At 44.9% G+C, this 14380-nt stretch overlaps 1 protein-coding gene across 1 annotated transcript; it reads left to right on the top strand.

Annotated features, from left to right (window-relative positions):
• Positions 1 to 12572: 12572 nt before the first annotated feature.
• On the top strand, positions 12573 to 14006 carry LOC142657462 (general transcription factor II-I repeat domain-containing protein 2A-like). The gene has a single exon (XM_075832496.1). The coding sequence runs from the start codon at positions 12573 to 12575 to the stop codon at positions 14004 to 14006; it is 1434 nt and encodes a 477-aa protein (XP_075688611.1).
• Positions 14007 to 14380: the final 374 nt, after the last annotated feature.

The following is a 14380-nucleotide window of genomic DNA, read 5'->3' as shown; positions in this document are numbered from 1 at the left end:
TGATTGCTGTTAATGCTCTACAAATGTGAATGCTTAATATTTCTATAAATTCCATGTATTGCTAACCTATATGTGCACTTATGATGACATTGAATGTATCCAGGAGTGTTCTCTACTGAGGTATCTTTAGGTCTATGCTGCATACCTTTGTCTCACTACTATAGGGTATCATGCTAAGTGCCTTGGTTTTCCTTTCTTTTATGTTATATCGTTATTTGCTTTATTGTAATTTGCCGAGTTGGGGGGTGCGGGGCACTGGCTAGTCCTTGTCCTGGCACTTCTCCTCTTAGGGACTCACTAGTTGACTCCGGTGTCTATTAGATTGTTTCTCCTTGAGTAGCTCAAGGAGTGGGTGATTATTTCGCCCGTTCGTCTGTCTTTGTTGTCGTGTCTCCCTTCCTTGTCTGTCTTGTTCTATCCACCACTGCTTTAGCGCATTCTATTTGTGTGCTCCTCTGGAGGGAGGTAGTGATGGCGCTATTGAAAGTCTGTACCTTTAATGCTAGGGGACTTAATGTCCCGGAAAAACGCACGCAAATTTTATACAACATGCACAAAGAGCGAGTACATATTTTGTTCCTACAGGAGACTCACTTCCAGGTGGGCCATACGCCACAATTTACAAATCGATATTTTCCGACTTGGTTTCACAGTGCCAACCCGGAATCCAAGTCCAAGGGGGCTAGTATATATGTCTCCACAAGTCACTCTCTCATAAACTCATTGATGTTTTGGTTGACCCAGGAGGTCGGTATGTTTTTCTCAAATTGTCCATATGCAATAAGATTTTTACCCTGGCTAACTTGTACCTCCCCAATCAGGATCAGGCTAGAGTGGGTGTGACGATCACCGATCTCAGGTCACGTCACAGGGGTGAACTACACTACTGAGTTTATTAATTTACCTCATAAATCCACGCCCACCTACTCTAGATGACAGGATTATGCTAAATTACTCCCGTAGTTTCCAACACCCCAATAATTTATACCACAGTATGCTACCACCACCTATACTTATCTAGGCAATAGGGGCCTAAGTCTCTATGTTCCCTTAACACCAGTTCCTATAACACAGGTTATCTAAATTGAACATAAAATACAGGTAACGTTCCTCACCTTCGGAAGATTAAGTTCTGTAAGACTACAAGGAAGAGACTTATAAATATTTCAGATTTAATACACAATAGTGCAGTGCAATACATAAAATAGTTGTCAGATTAAAAGATAAAAAAATATACATACAGTCACAATGCAATCAAACAGTTTATGAAAATAAAAGGGATAAAAGAAAACAGAACAAAACCTTACTGATGTACAGCGGCGATATCCTGGCTGTGGGGACAGCTGAAAATATGGGCAGTCACTCCAACCGAGATATGGATCCCCAACGACTGACACTGCCCCTAACTTCTCATGGCATTTTAAACCCAGTTTTTCCCTCCAGTTCACTGGCTGGTGATGTCACTGAGAGGAGGCTGTTCATATGATAATGAAGCATACTCCTCCCATTACACAGTTGTATTTCTATAGGGAAACATAAAAGTGGTCATGTGTCCTTGCAGGAATCCCCTAGAAATATAATATTACCTGCATTCACCTGTGCAGACATTTACCAACCAGGGCATATCAAACACCACTATAATAGGCCCATGTTTTTAGCTAATAGCCAATCCCAGGTAGTTCCTCTGCGTGTAGGGATCTGAATTTGACATATATATGAGGGCTATTTTCCCTGATCATAACTAGCTATGTGGGTCATTACACATATCAATTATGATGGCGTTTGCCTTGATGTATCATACTTTATTTGAACATAAGCCATTGTCACATGTTTCTCCTGGTCCACAGACAGACACAAGACAGGCATCCATTTGCATAGCTTTAGATGTTTGGTCAGGATGTTTGGTCAGTCCTAGTGACAAATCCTTAATCAGCACATCTCGCACCTTGGTGAGGAAAGAGCCAATTAAGCATTTGTCAGACAGTGGACATCCTTTGATGGCCAAAGATCTGCATTTCTTATGTAAATCAGATGTATCTTCTGTGTCAGAAGGAGTTATGAAATGACCTCCTAATAACCTACTTTTGATTCTCTTACCTATAACACCACAGTGGGGCGCTTGTTTTTGAAGAAATTGGAAGAGTTCACCGAGGGCGTTTTAATTGTGGGAGGAGATCTTAATCTTACTTTTGATTCCAGGCTTAATACCTCCTCGGGCAGGTCTACTGTTCCTAAATCACACTTGGGGGCACTAAAGACTGTGATGCATTCCATGCAATTGATTGACGTGTGGAGGATTCTGCACCCTCAGGTAAGAGAGTATACTTACTTCTCCCCATTGTATAATATGTACAGTCGGATAGACGCTTTTTTGATTAGTCACAATTTGCTTACCTGGCATTCTACTACTAATGTGGGTCCCATGATCTGGTCAGATCATGCCCAGGTGTTTCTGACTCTTACGTTTCCTGACTCGGTTCCGAATTTTCAGTCTTGGAAACGTAATGATAATCTATTATGGGATAGAGTGTGTGTGTCGGCCCTTAAGGACTCGCTTTCCGGTTTTCTCGAGGTCCATAAGCATGACCCTACTCCCTTGCCATTCCAGTGGGAGGCACTGAAATGTGTCATTAGAGGAGTCCTAATACAACACGGGGCACGTTTGAAGCGAGAGAAAGGGGTAACTATTGCGCGTCTCCTGACTCAGATTCGGGATTTGGAATTATGTCATAAACGGATTCCATCTTCACAGGTTTTTGCGGATCTTACTACAGCGAGAGAATCCTTACACTCCCTCATAGATCAGTCCCACGCTCGGTTCAGGGATCGGATGAGGAAGCACTCCTACGAATTTGCGGACAAGTGTGGTAGGTCTTTGGCGCGGATACTGCATCCCCGTACACAAGCGTCCTACATCCCTAAAATTCTATCTCCCTCGGGCAGCGAGGTTCATGACCCGGCGGGTATTACTGATTGCTTTAGACATTATTACTCGGCATTATATAATATTAAAGGTCAATTTCACGATATGCAGGCTGAGACGTTGCGGGATAAAATCGATCATTATGTGCACAATACTGCGTTGCCGTCTTTGGAAGATGGGGAGGCTTCGGGGCTCGAGGAAGATTTTGTGGAATCAGAAGTGGAGCGTGCTATTGTAGACTCACCCTTGGACAAGAGTCCAGGGCCCGATGGGTTTAACAACAAATTTTATAAAACATTTAAGGCTCAACTGGCTCCCTTTTTGACGAAAGTCTTTAATTCTGTGTCTTCCTTGTGTACCTTTGCGCCCCAGTCCGTCGAGGCTCACATCACCCTTTTACCAAAGCCAGGCAAGGATCCAACATCTTGCGCTAACTTCAGACCCATTTCACGAATTAATGTAGATGTAAAACTTTTCGCGAAGCTGCTTGCCTCTCGTTTGTCGCCGTTGTTGCCTGGCTTGATATTGGATGATCAGGTGGGGTTCGGGTAGCGCGGGATAACACTAACAAAACTCTCCTTTTAACTTCATACTGCCAATCCCGTAAGATACCGATGTGCTTACTCTCGGTGGATGCCGAAAAGGCTTTTGACAGAGTGCACTGGGTGTTCCTCCGCAGTGTCTTGGCGCAGGTTGGCCTTGGCACTACTATGGTGGATAGGATAATGGCATTATACCATAGGCCTACGGCTCGGGTTCGTGATAATGGACTTCTATCTGATTCCTTGTCTATTGCTAATGGCACGAGACAGGGGTGCCCACTCTCGCCTCTATTATATGTTCTGGTCATGGAACACCTGGCCGTGGCACTGCGGAGCAATCCTAATGTTCAGGGTGTACGTGTTGGATCACAGCATCATAAACTGGCGCTTTATGCAGACGATCTCCTTGTGTACATTACAACTCCCATGATTTCTTTGCCATCTTTGACTGAGGAATTTGAGCGTTTTGGTCATCTAAGTAATTTTAAAGTTAATTACTCTAAATCTGAGGCCTTGAATATATCTCTTGATGCTCCTCTGGCTACCCATCTCGCTCGGGTTTTCCCATTCAAATGGCAAACTACGTCCTTAAAATATCTGGGGGTACATGTTCCCACGCAACAGGCAGACCTGTTTGCCTTGAATTACACGCCTATTCTGCAGCGTACTCTGAAGGAATTGGCAGAGTATGGTGGGAACCATATGTCATGGTTTGGGCGTATCAACGCGGTCAAAATTGATATTTTGCCCAAATTTTTATACCTCTTCCAGAACGTCCCTATTGTAGTACCATCTGGCTTTTTCAAGACCTTACACAGGGCCATAACTAAATTTGTGTGGGGCTCCTCTAAGCCTCGTATTCGTTTTGATGTCCTTAGTCGTCCAAAAGTAGATGGGGGCGCGGGTCTCCCAGACTTTAAACGTTACCATCAAGCTGCATTGATTATGAGGGTGGTGGATTGGTTCCGCTCGGAAACAGGTAAGCAATGGGTACGCATCGAAAGAGATATGTCTCCTCTTGCATTATCCTCTCTGCCGTGGTTGACTGTCCAGCAGCGCCACATGCTATCTTTGCCTTTCCTCACACGTCAGTTTCTTGCAGTCTGGGAGCGAATCTTTGGTGCTGTGGGCCTTGTTCATCGCCCGGGTCCTCTGACTCCTCTCTTTGACAACCCCTCCTTCCCTCCGGCGGTGGGTGTTGATACATTCCTCTGTTGGGAGAGAGGAGAGGGTGGATATCTGGCTGAGACTCTTACTCCTGACGGTGCCATCTTATCAATGAATGCTGTCTCTGGGGCCTGCCCGGGGAGACGATCAACCTGGTGGTCATACTTGCAGTTGCGTTCCTATCTTTCTTCCATGGGAGACTGTCTGGTGTTTTTACAGGACAAGACTCCTTTGAAACATTATTTATCTTTATTTACTGCTCCCTATCATGTCTTGTCCTATTTACATGGGATTCTTATACCCAAATTCTCTTTCTCTCAACTGTCCTTCACTACTGCATGGGACGAGGAAATGGGCGTTCAACATTCGGAAGAGGAATGGGGTACTTCTTTCCTTTTAGCTCACAAACTACCAACGTCTTGTTTTGCTCAAGAAAAAAACTACAAAATACTCACCCGGTGGTATCGTTGTCCTGCTTTGTTGCATAGGATATTTCATGATGTGTCTGCTGATTGTTGGAGGTGTGGGGAGGCTCCTGGAACCATGTTGCATATTTGGTGGGACTGTCCCAGGATACGTCCCTTATAGGGAAAGATTTTTGACTTTGGTAACAAGCTCTTTCACACTGAGGTCCCAACCTCGGCTTCTATTGGATTACTCTCCATGGTTCCTGGATCACTCCCACACCTCAAAAGGGGTGTCTTTAGGCATTTCCTGACTGCGGCGAGAACGGTGATACCTCGTCACTGGAAGTCTCATACTGTTCCTTCTTTGACGGAATGGGTAACAGAGGTGAACGGGATTATGAGGATGGAGGAATTGCTGTCCGCTGACAGGGGCAAGTCTGGGCTCTTCGTCCAAACTTGGGCAGTGTGGTCTGGATTCCGGGGTGGTACTGATCTACCTCTCTGGCTGGATGGAAGGTTCTGAGCAACTTCTGTGATCTTACTCCATGCGCTATGTCTGTCTGTGTTTCCCCTTGTTGTCTGGTGTCTTGTGTTGGTGTTATATTATATTTGTGGCACTTATACGTACCAACTCTTACTTCACTGGGGCCTGGTCCCCATGTTTATTGCACTATCTTTATGTGAACATGGTACAGTTAGTACCACCGTATTTTGATTCATACTTACTTTAGATGGCTGGGAGGTTACCTCCCATTGATGTTCATGCATTTCATATACTGTTCATATACTGTGAAAATTTGTATTTTGTACTGCGTGCAAATTTTTTGGCAATGGTGTACAATGTTTTATATGCTGTTTAATTTTTTTTTCAAAATAAAAATCTTGATAAAGAAAAAAAAGATACGTACAGCTTCTATGTATACAGGACACACAGAAACCAATTAAAAAGTTGTCTAAAATCCTCTAATACTTTCTTTTATAACAAAAAAAATGTGGTAAAAGGTTTACATAGCTTTTAATAACCTGTCTTTTCCATTATTTTGGACTTTATCTTAACGCTATAACAAAGTATTTGTGATTATTCCCAACCTATAGTAATCACAGTGTACCATATCATCATTTATACCATATTGATTATTACATAGAAATATTATCATTGCCATTCAAAATGAATAATAATAATTAGACTCCAGGGACGTGTTGCACGACTCACCCTTGTCTATGCTGTCATTCACCATTACTTCAAATAAAACCATAAAACATTACTGTGGTAAAAAAAAACAAAGGGGTGACCACAGCTTTTTTATTATTATTATTATTAATAACCATAAATAAAATAAATAACCGTATAAACATGTTGTATAAAATACTGCCCTGAAAGATCTTTTTTCCAAAAACTTGGCATAAACAAAACATTCTCATAAATGCCTCCCTGCGGACTGCAGAGAGCATGTAGAGTACATCAACAGTCTAGTTTTCCTCCTTCAGGGCAATATAAATACCCACCATGGAAGATGCCGTGTGCTCCTACACCGGCCTCTGATCACCCCCACCAAACAACAGCAGCGCCGTCTCAATACCGTCTTGTATACCTGACAGAAGCATATCATTGCCGATATCATTAAAATGAACCCCATCAAAACGTAACAAATTGTCATTGTCACCTTCCAGAATCAAATTGTCATACCGCCACATCCCTAATAGAACGAATAAACCTGGAAATGCGGACATTAAGGGTGTGTTCACATGGCAGCATCCAATACGCCTGAAATTATGGAGCTGTTTTCAGGGCAAAACAGCTCCTGAATTTCAGACATAATTGCTCGTACTCGCGTTTTTCATGGCGTCAATTACGGACGTAATTGGAGCTGTTTTTCAATGGAGTCAATGAAAAACGGCTCCAATTACGTCTCAAGAAGTGACATGCACCTCTTTGCCGCGGGCGTCTTTTTGCGCGCCGTCTTTTGACGCGTAAAAAAAAAGCCTGTGTGCACAGAACATCATAACCGCATTGATTTCAATGGGCAGATGTTTGCAGGCGGTGGCAAGCGTCCCTCTCCTTCTCCCAATACATGTAGGAGTGACCGTGGATCCAGACCTGCAGCAGCAGACCTGTAAATAAAGCCTACAACAATTCCGGCCTAACACAAAAAGAATAACAGGAAGGTTTCCATCGACCAAGGCGTTTTATAGCCTCCTCATTCAGGCCCCTGGTATCAGCCTCTGTAACTGCACCAATCCTGAATGAATGGGCAGGGCCGCCATCAGGGCAGTACTAGTGGTACTCCTGTCAGAGGCCCGGCCAAATGGCTGAAGAAAAGGGGCCCGCCGTGCTGTCGCCACCCCCTCCCGGGACTGTCGGCCCCCATTCGCAACCCTTTGCGGGCCCCACTCGCAATAGTTGCAGGCCCGCCTCGCAACGCTCATGTACCACCACCCCCGCAACGCTCGCGGCCCCCCTCGCAACGCTCGTAGCCCCCCTCGCAACGCTCGTGGCCCCCCTCACAACGCTCGCAGGCCCCCTGCAGACCTGTTGCAACTTCACGAACTGGACGGGGAAGATGCAGCATGAGAAGCAGAAACTCCATGTGGCGATTCCACCCCGCAGCCAGCTCCTTCTCTACACGTCTGACTGGACCTGCAGGCTGGTGAGTGTTTCCCCCTTCTGCATCCTGCTTCCCATCCCTCCTGACCCCACTTGTAGAATCAGGGATGTAGAGCCATTGAATATTTCCTAATGGACAAAGGGACGCAATACCAGGCCCATAATAAATTTGTTATTGACCTGTTGAGATTAATCTTAGAACACAACTTCTTTTTATTCGATCAGAAGATTTACCATCAGCTCAGAGGAGTGGCAATGGGCAGCCCCTGTGCTCCCACCTTCGCCAATCTTTACCTGGGGTGGTGGAAAAAAGAGATTGTGTTCAGTGACCTTATGGACAAATGGTCAGCTTGCATCTTACTCTGGATCAGATTTATAGATGACGTCTTGATCCTTTGGACAGGGACCAAGGGAGACTTCCAGGAGTTTGTGGAGATCTTGAATGCCAATGAGTTACGTCTCTTTTTCACATCTGAAATTCAAGACACTAAAATTACATTCTTGGACATCATGATCTCGAAGACAGACTCAGGGGTGTTACAGACGAACATGTATCACAAGGAGACTGCAACAAATAGTCTACTGCATTGGGAAAGCTGGCACCCAATAAATCTGAAGAGAGGAATACCGAAGGGCCAATATCTCAGGGCACGTAGAAACTGCTCTACCATCTCGGATTTTAGGGTCTCTGCACGTGATCTTGAGAACAGATTCAGACACAGGGGATACCCCAGGGATGTGTTGAAAGGGGCATATCAAAATGCCCTGGGTTGTAACAAAAACGATCTCTTGAACCCCAAACCGAAAAAAATGGAGGCAGAATCAATCAGGGTTATAGGCACCTTCGACTCTGCTAGTAGGGAGGTGAGGGAAGTCTTTAAACGCTTCTGGGGCATCCTTAAAGCGGACCCTGACGTGGGGGACCTGGTGGGGGATTCTCCGTTGATTACATACAGGAGGGGACGCAACCTAAGGGATCGACTTGTTCATAGTCACCTACAACCGCAGGTGCATCTCAGCACCTGGTTGGATAATAGTATGTAAAGCATGTGTGTCTATCCTATGCAGTAGGAACTTTACGAGCACTAAAACCGGAAAAACTTTTGATAACAGGTCATACATTAATTGCAAGATGAAGGGTATTGTCTACTTGATCACCTGTAGATGTGGCTTACAATACGTTGGTAAGACTGGAAGGGAGTTCAGGAGAAGGATCCGTGACCACATTGGGGATATCAGAAGGAAAGTGGACACCCCGGTATCGAGACATGTGTGGTCATGCCATGATGTGGTCATGCCATGACTGCTCTTGGATTTCAGGGAATTGAACATGTCAGACCCCGTCTGAGAGGTGGGGACCTGGATAGGAAGATATTACAAAAAGAGGCAGAATGGATATTTAGAATGCAGACCATAAACCCCCATGGCCTTAATGAACAAATCTCCTACTCCTGTTTTCTTTAGTCACATTGTGCAATTCCCTACTGCCACTCATATGCCTACTCGCTTACCCTGTATATGACCTGAGAGATTGCATCTCGGTATTTCACCATGGTCTCTCAGCTGCATCTTGTTTGATATGTATGAAGGACAGCCCCAGTGCGAAGGCTACTAGTGTGGGTAGGCATGGGTCCTGCCCTAAGTGAGTCTTCGTTTGGGACTGCTCCCGGTTTGTGCTTACACCGCCAGGTGTCCTTTCTGCCCTATTCTAATAGGCTATGGGGCTGGTACGGGACTCTTTGAGTCTAGGTGCCGGTCCCCTTTATTTATGCCCCACGTCCAGTGTCCCTTATCTGCGATACTAAGGGCATTTGCCCTCATCTATCTGAGTTGTGAGTTCCCCGGGCAGTATGGTGACGGGACGTTGCTAGGCAACGTGTGTAATAACTGGGAGAGAGTCTCTGTGAGACGGCTCCCATAGATGCATTACACCTCCTCCTGTCTCCACATTGCCCTACTTGTTCGGGGCAGTGTCTTCCGTGACAGGAGGGGTACTCGATCATGATCCTGTCACTGGATCCATAATGTTGTGTGATGTCTGCGGTTAGCTCAGGAGCCGCGTCTAGCATCCCCTAGTTACCATGGACGCCTGGGTCGTCCAGGCACCCTCATTGGTCAACAGGATCGAGGTGCGCCGCCTCCGGCACGTCACAGTGTGTCGTGTTCAATGCGGATTGGCGGTCTGTCTCGGTGACGACCTCAGGAGGGCGGGCTCTCAACCGTATAAGCCCATAGTTTCTCCGGCGCGTGTGCGGCCAGTACATCAGAGCCGTACACGCGCCTGGAGGCTAAAATCAGCACATGAACAGTGCTATCCAGTGTTTTGCTTTTAACAATTTAAGAATCAATGTCTATGAATCCCTGATGAGGTATCACTTTGATGGTGATACTGAAACGCGTAGGATCTGGATAGATTGTAATTTAATGGCAAGGGTGTAGCGAATAACTATACAATAAGCAGGGAGAGGTGGTCCCTGGGTGTTAGAGACACACCATTCACCCTGGACACTTTCCTTGTCTCCAATCACTTGCTTATGCCTGGTGCTGGAGTTAGTGGCTGGTTGAGCCATATTTTTAATAAATATCATTAATAAACATTTTCTTAATCGTACTTTCAGGCGGTGAATCTAGATCCTTGATCTCTTTCGCAGCGGCAATATCCCTCACATGTTCCCGGATTCGGATTCTTAATTGTCTCGACGTTAGGCCCACAAATACTTTGGGGCAACCATATGTAGCATAGTAAATCACATGGGTAGTACTGCAAGATATGTACTGCAGGATCTTAAAGTTTCGTCCACCACTCACAGATTCAAAGAAGGTTACCCGTATTATATTTGCACATGCCGCGCAGTCGCCACATGGATAACAGCCCTGAATTGGATCCCTTGTTGAGAAGGGGCTTATTTGTTTGGGTACATGGTGGCTTTTTACTCCTAGCTGTCATTTAGGGTTTTTCTGGTAAAGTAGACACTAAGGTCGGTTCCGTCTGTAAAATGGGCCAATGTTTTTTCAATATGGACCGCAAAGATTGCCATTGATTGACATTTAGTTCCTCATGAACAAATCCGCCTAATTCTGAGGAATTGGCCAACTAGGACAGCCTTGATCGTGGAGTATACATGTGCCGAAGTGGCATGTATGAGGGAGTTTATTGACGTATCTTGTGGGCAAGTCTGATATTGAGATCATTGACGTTCAGCTCCTGCATAAACCGCAAGAGCTGCGCCTCAGCCCCCTGCGAAATTATCAGTAGGTCAATGTAACGTTACCAACACTGCACATGGTCAATGGAATGGGCACTGCCACCATGCAGAACCTGCCTCTCCCAAGATCCGAGAAACAGGTTCGCATATGACGGTGCGCACGCCGCCCCCATGGCAGTGCCTTGCCTTTGTAAATAGAATACATCCTTGAAAACAAAAAGGTTATGACTTAAAATATACTCTAAAAGTTCCATTATAAGATTACATACTTGGCTGTCCCAGTTGCTCATCCCTAGAAAAAGGCGGACCGCATCGATGACATCATTGTGTCGGATACTGGTGTAAAGGGACTCCACATCGGCTGTTACCAGGAACATATCTGGCTCGAGAGTTATCCCATCAATTCTCGTTAATACATTAGTGGCATCCTTCACGTAGGGGGGTAAACATTCAACCAGTGGTTTCAGATAATAATCAATAAATTTACAAACTGGATCACATAGTCCTCCCAAACCCGACACAATGGGTCGTCTCGGGGGTCCACAAGATATTTTTTTGGAATGGATGGATTTCCGAAATTGTTTTTTATTTTATTTTTTACGGTGTTCATCGAGCGGGTAAAATTGCATGATATTTTTATCGTTTGGATCGTTACAGACGCGGTGTTACCACATATGTGTACTTTTTTTTATGTTTTCCGTTTTTTCCTATAATAAAAGACTTATTATGGGGAAAAAAGGCAGCTATTGTTTTTTTAATGTGAAACTGTTATTGTTTTTACCTTTTTTCATTTTTATTAACTTTTTTTTTGTCCCTGATCACTATTCTAATACACTGCACTACCTACATAGTGCAGTGTATTAGAGCAGTCAGCTATTCACGGACAGCAAGCTTATTAGGCCCCGCCTCCCGGCAGGGCCTAATACGTTTCTGTACTAGGAGGCCATTGTTAGCCTCCAGTTGCCATAGCAACCATCAGCACCCATGCGAGTGCCAATAGTTGCCATTAGCAACCATCGAGTGCAATCTAACCACATAAATGCAGCGATCGCTTTTGATTTCTGCATCTAAGGGGTTAATCGGCCGAATCAGAGCCTAGCTCAGACATGGGCAAACTACGGCCCGCGGGCCACATACGGCCCGTTAGGCTTTTTAATCCGGCCCGCCGAACTTGTCCAAATTATAGTAAAAACCTCCTTTTTTTTCCCCTTTCCCTGCAATGCCCACGTTTTCCCAATAGATGGCGCACTCAAAACACATTGACCGTTGTTAATGTGGCGCGTATTTCTCTTTATTTCACTTTAATTTTCACTTCGTTTCACGTCACCATTAAGCCCTTCTGTGAAAATGAGCGGACCAAAGAGAAGGAAAGTGGACAGCGAATGCCGAGTGTTTAATAAGGAGTGGACAACAAAATACTTCTTCACTGAAGTCCGATCAACGGCTGTATGTCTGATATGCCAAGAAGATTTTGCGGTTTTCAAAGAGTACAATATCAGCCGTCACTTTGCCACGAAGCATGCAAACTATGCTAGCAAGCAGTCAACACAAGAACGGGCGGCTACTGCTCAGAGGTTGGCAGCTAATTTACAGAGTCAACAGAACTTTTTTCACCGACAAACTGCAATTCAAGAGTCAAGTACCAAGGCAAGTTATTTGCTGGCATTCAAATTAGCAAAGGCTAGCAAGCCTTTCTCCGAAGGCGAGTTTTTGAAAGAGTGCATGGTAGAGACAGCAGGTCTCTTGTGTCCGGAGAGCAAAGCCAAGTTTGAAAAAATCAGTTTAGCACGCAGGACAGTGACTCGCCGCGTGGAACTGATTGACGAAGATATAGTCAGCGAGTTAAACAAAAAGGCGGAGTCCTTTAAGTTATATTCACTAGCACTGGATGAAAGTAACGACATAAAAGACACTGCTCAGCTCCTAATTTTTATCCGAGGGATTAACGACAGTTTTGAGATAACGGAGGAGCTTTTGAGCATGGAATCACTGAAAGGGAAAACGCGAGGAGAGGACTTATATGAACATGTGTCTGCTGTAATCGAGAGAATGAAGCTACCTTGGAGTAAACTTGCCAATGTCACCACGGATGGATCGCCAAATTTAACTGGAAAAAACATCGGGCTGCTGAAAAGAATCCAGGATAAAGTGAAAGAAGAAAACCCTGACCAGGATGTTATTTTACTTCACTGCATCATTCATCAGGAGTCTCTGTGTAAGTCTGTATTGCAGCTTAATCACGTCGTGGATGCAGTTGTAAAACTTGTTAACTTCATACGAGCAAGGGGACTTAATCATCGTCAGTTCATTACGTTCCTGGAAGAAACTAATGCGGATCACCAGGACCTACTTTACCACTCTCGCGTCCGCTGGTTAAGTTTGGGGAAAGTGTTTCAACGAGTCTGGGAGCTCAAAGACGAGATTCGCTCATTTTTTAATTTAATGGGGAAATCCGAAGAATTCCCCGAGCTGAGCGACACAAACTGGCTTTGTGACTTTGCGTTTGCTGTGGACATATTTTCACACATGAATGAGCTGAACGTGAAGCTACAGGGGAAAGATCAGTTTGCGCACGACATGTACACAAATGTGAGAGCCTTCAAATCCAAGCTGGTTTTATTCTCCAGGCAAATGTCAAACAAATCTTTCGCACATTTCCCCACACTAGCCGTGCAGAAAGAGGCCGCCCGAAATGCGAAGAAATACTGCAAATCACTGGACGATCTGCACAGAGAATTTTGCCGTCGGTTCTGTGATTTTGAAAAAATTGACAAGTCACTTCAACTGGTGTCCTGTCCCCTGTCACAAGACCCCGAATCAGCACCGCAGGAGCTGCAATTGGAACTGATCGATCTTCAGTCTGACTCCGTCTCAAAGGAGAAGTTCAAGTCTCTTAAACTGAATGACTTTTACGCTTCACTTAACGAGATCGCGTTTCCAAACCTCCGGAGGACGGCGCAAAAGATGCTAGTGTTGTTTGGCTCGACCTACGTGTGTGAGCAGACGTTTAGCGTCATGAAAATCAACAAAGCCCATCACAGATCCAAGTTAACTGACCAACACCTCAGATCTGTCCTGAGAATTGCCACAACAAAACTAACTCCAGACTTTGATGCACTGGCAAAAAAGGGAGACCAACAACACTGTTCCCACTGAAATGGTGAGTTTTTCTGCTGTGTTATGAAAAAATGCATATGGAAAGTTTGGAAGTGCGTCTTTTAATTAAGAGCAATGCGCATTTACGCACAGCAGCGGTACAGTAGCTTAATTAACACGCCGCACATCGCTCTTAATTTAAATTTTCAGCTGCAGGTAGGATATTTAATACAGCCTATGTCTGTGTGCTTGGCAACGATACACGTGTACTGTTTGCGCGTGAAGGCGAGGGTGTCCGTGGCGAGTTTGTAGAGCGCGCGGTCAGGACAATCCATCCATGATTTTGCGGAGTTTAACACAAGTAGATATTATTGAGCTTGAGTATTTCGTTGTGTAATAATATGTTTTGAATGTTGAAAGTGATTCCATTTTTC

Source organism: Rhinoderma darwinii, chromosome 7 (genome assembly GCF_050947455.1).
Source record: "Rhinoderma darwinii isolate aRhiDar2 chromosome 7, aRhiDar2.hap1, whole genome shotgun sequence".
Taxonomy (NCBI): domain Eukaryota; kingdom Metazoa; phylum Chordata; class Amphibia; order Anura; family Rhinodermatidae; genus Rhinoderma; species Rhinoderma darwinii.
The sequence above is the reverse complement of the archived record's forward strand: the minus strand, read 5'-3'. Positions and strand labels throughout refer to the sequence as shown.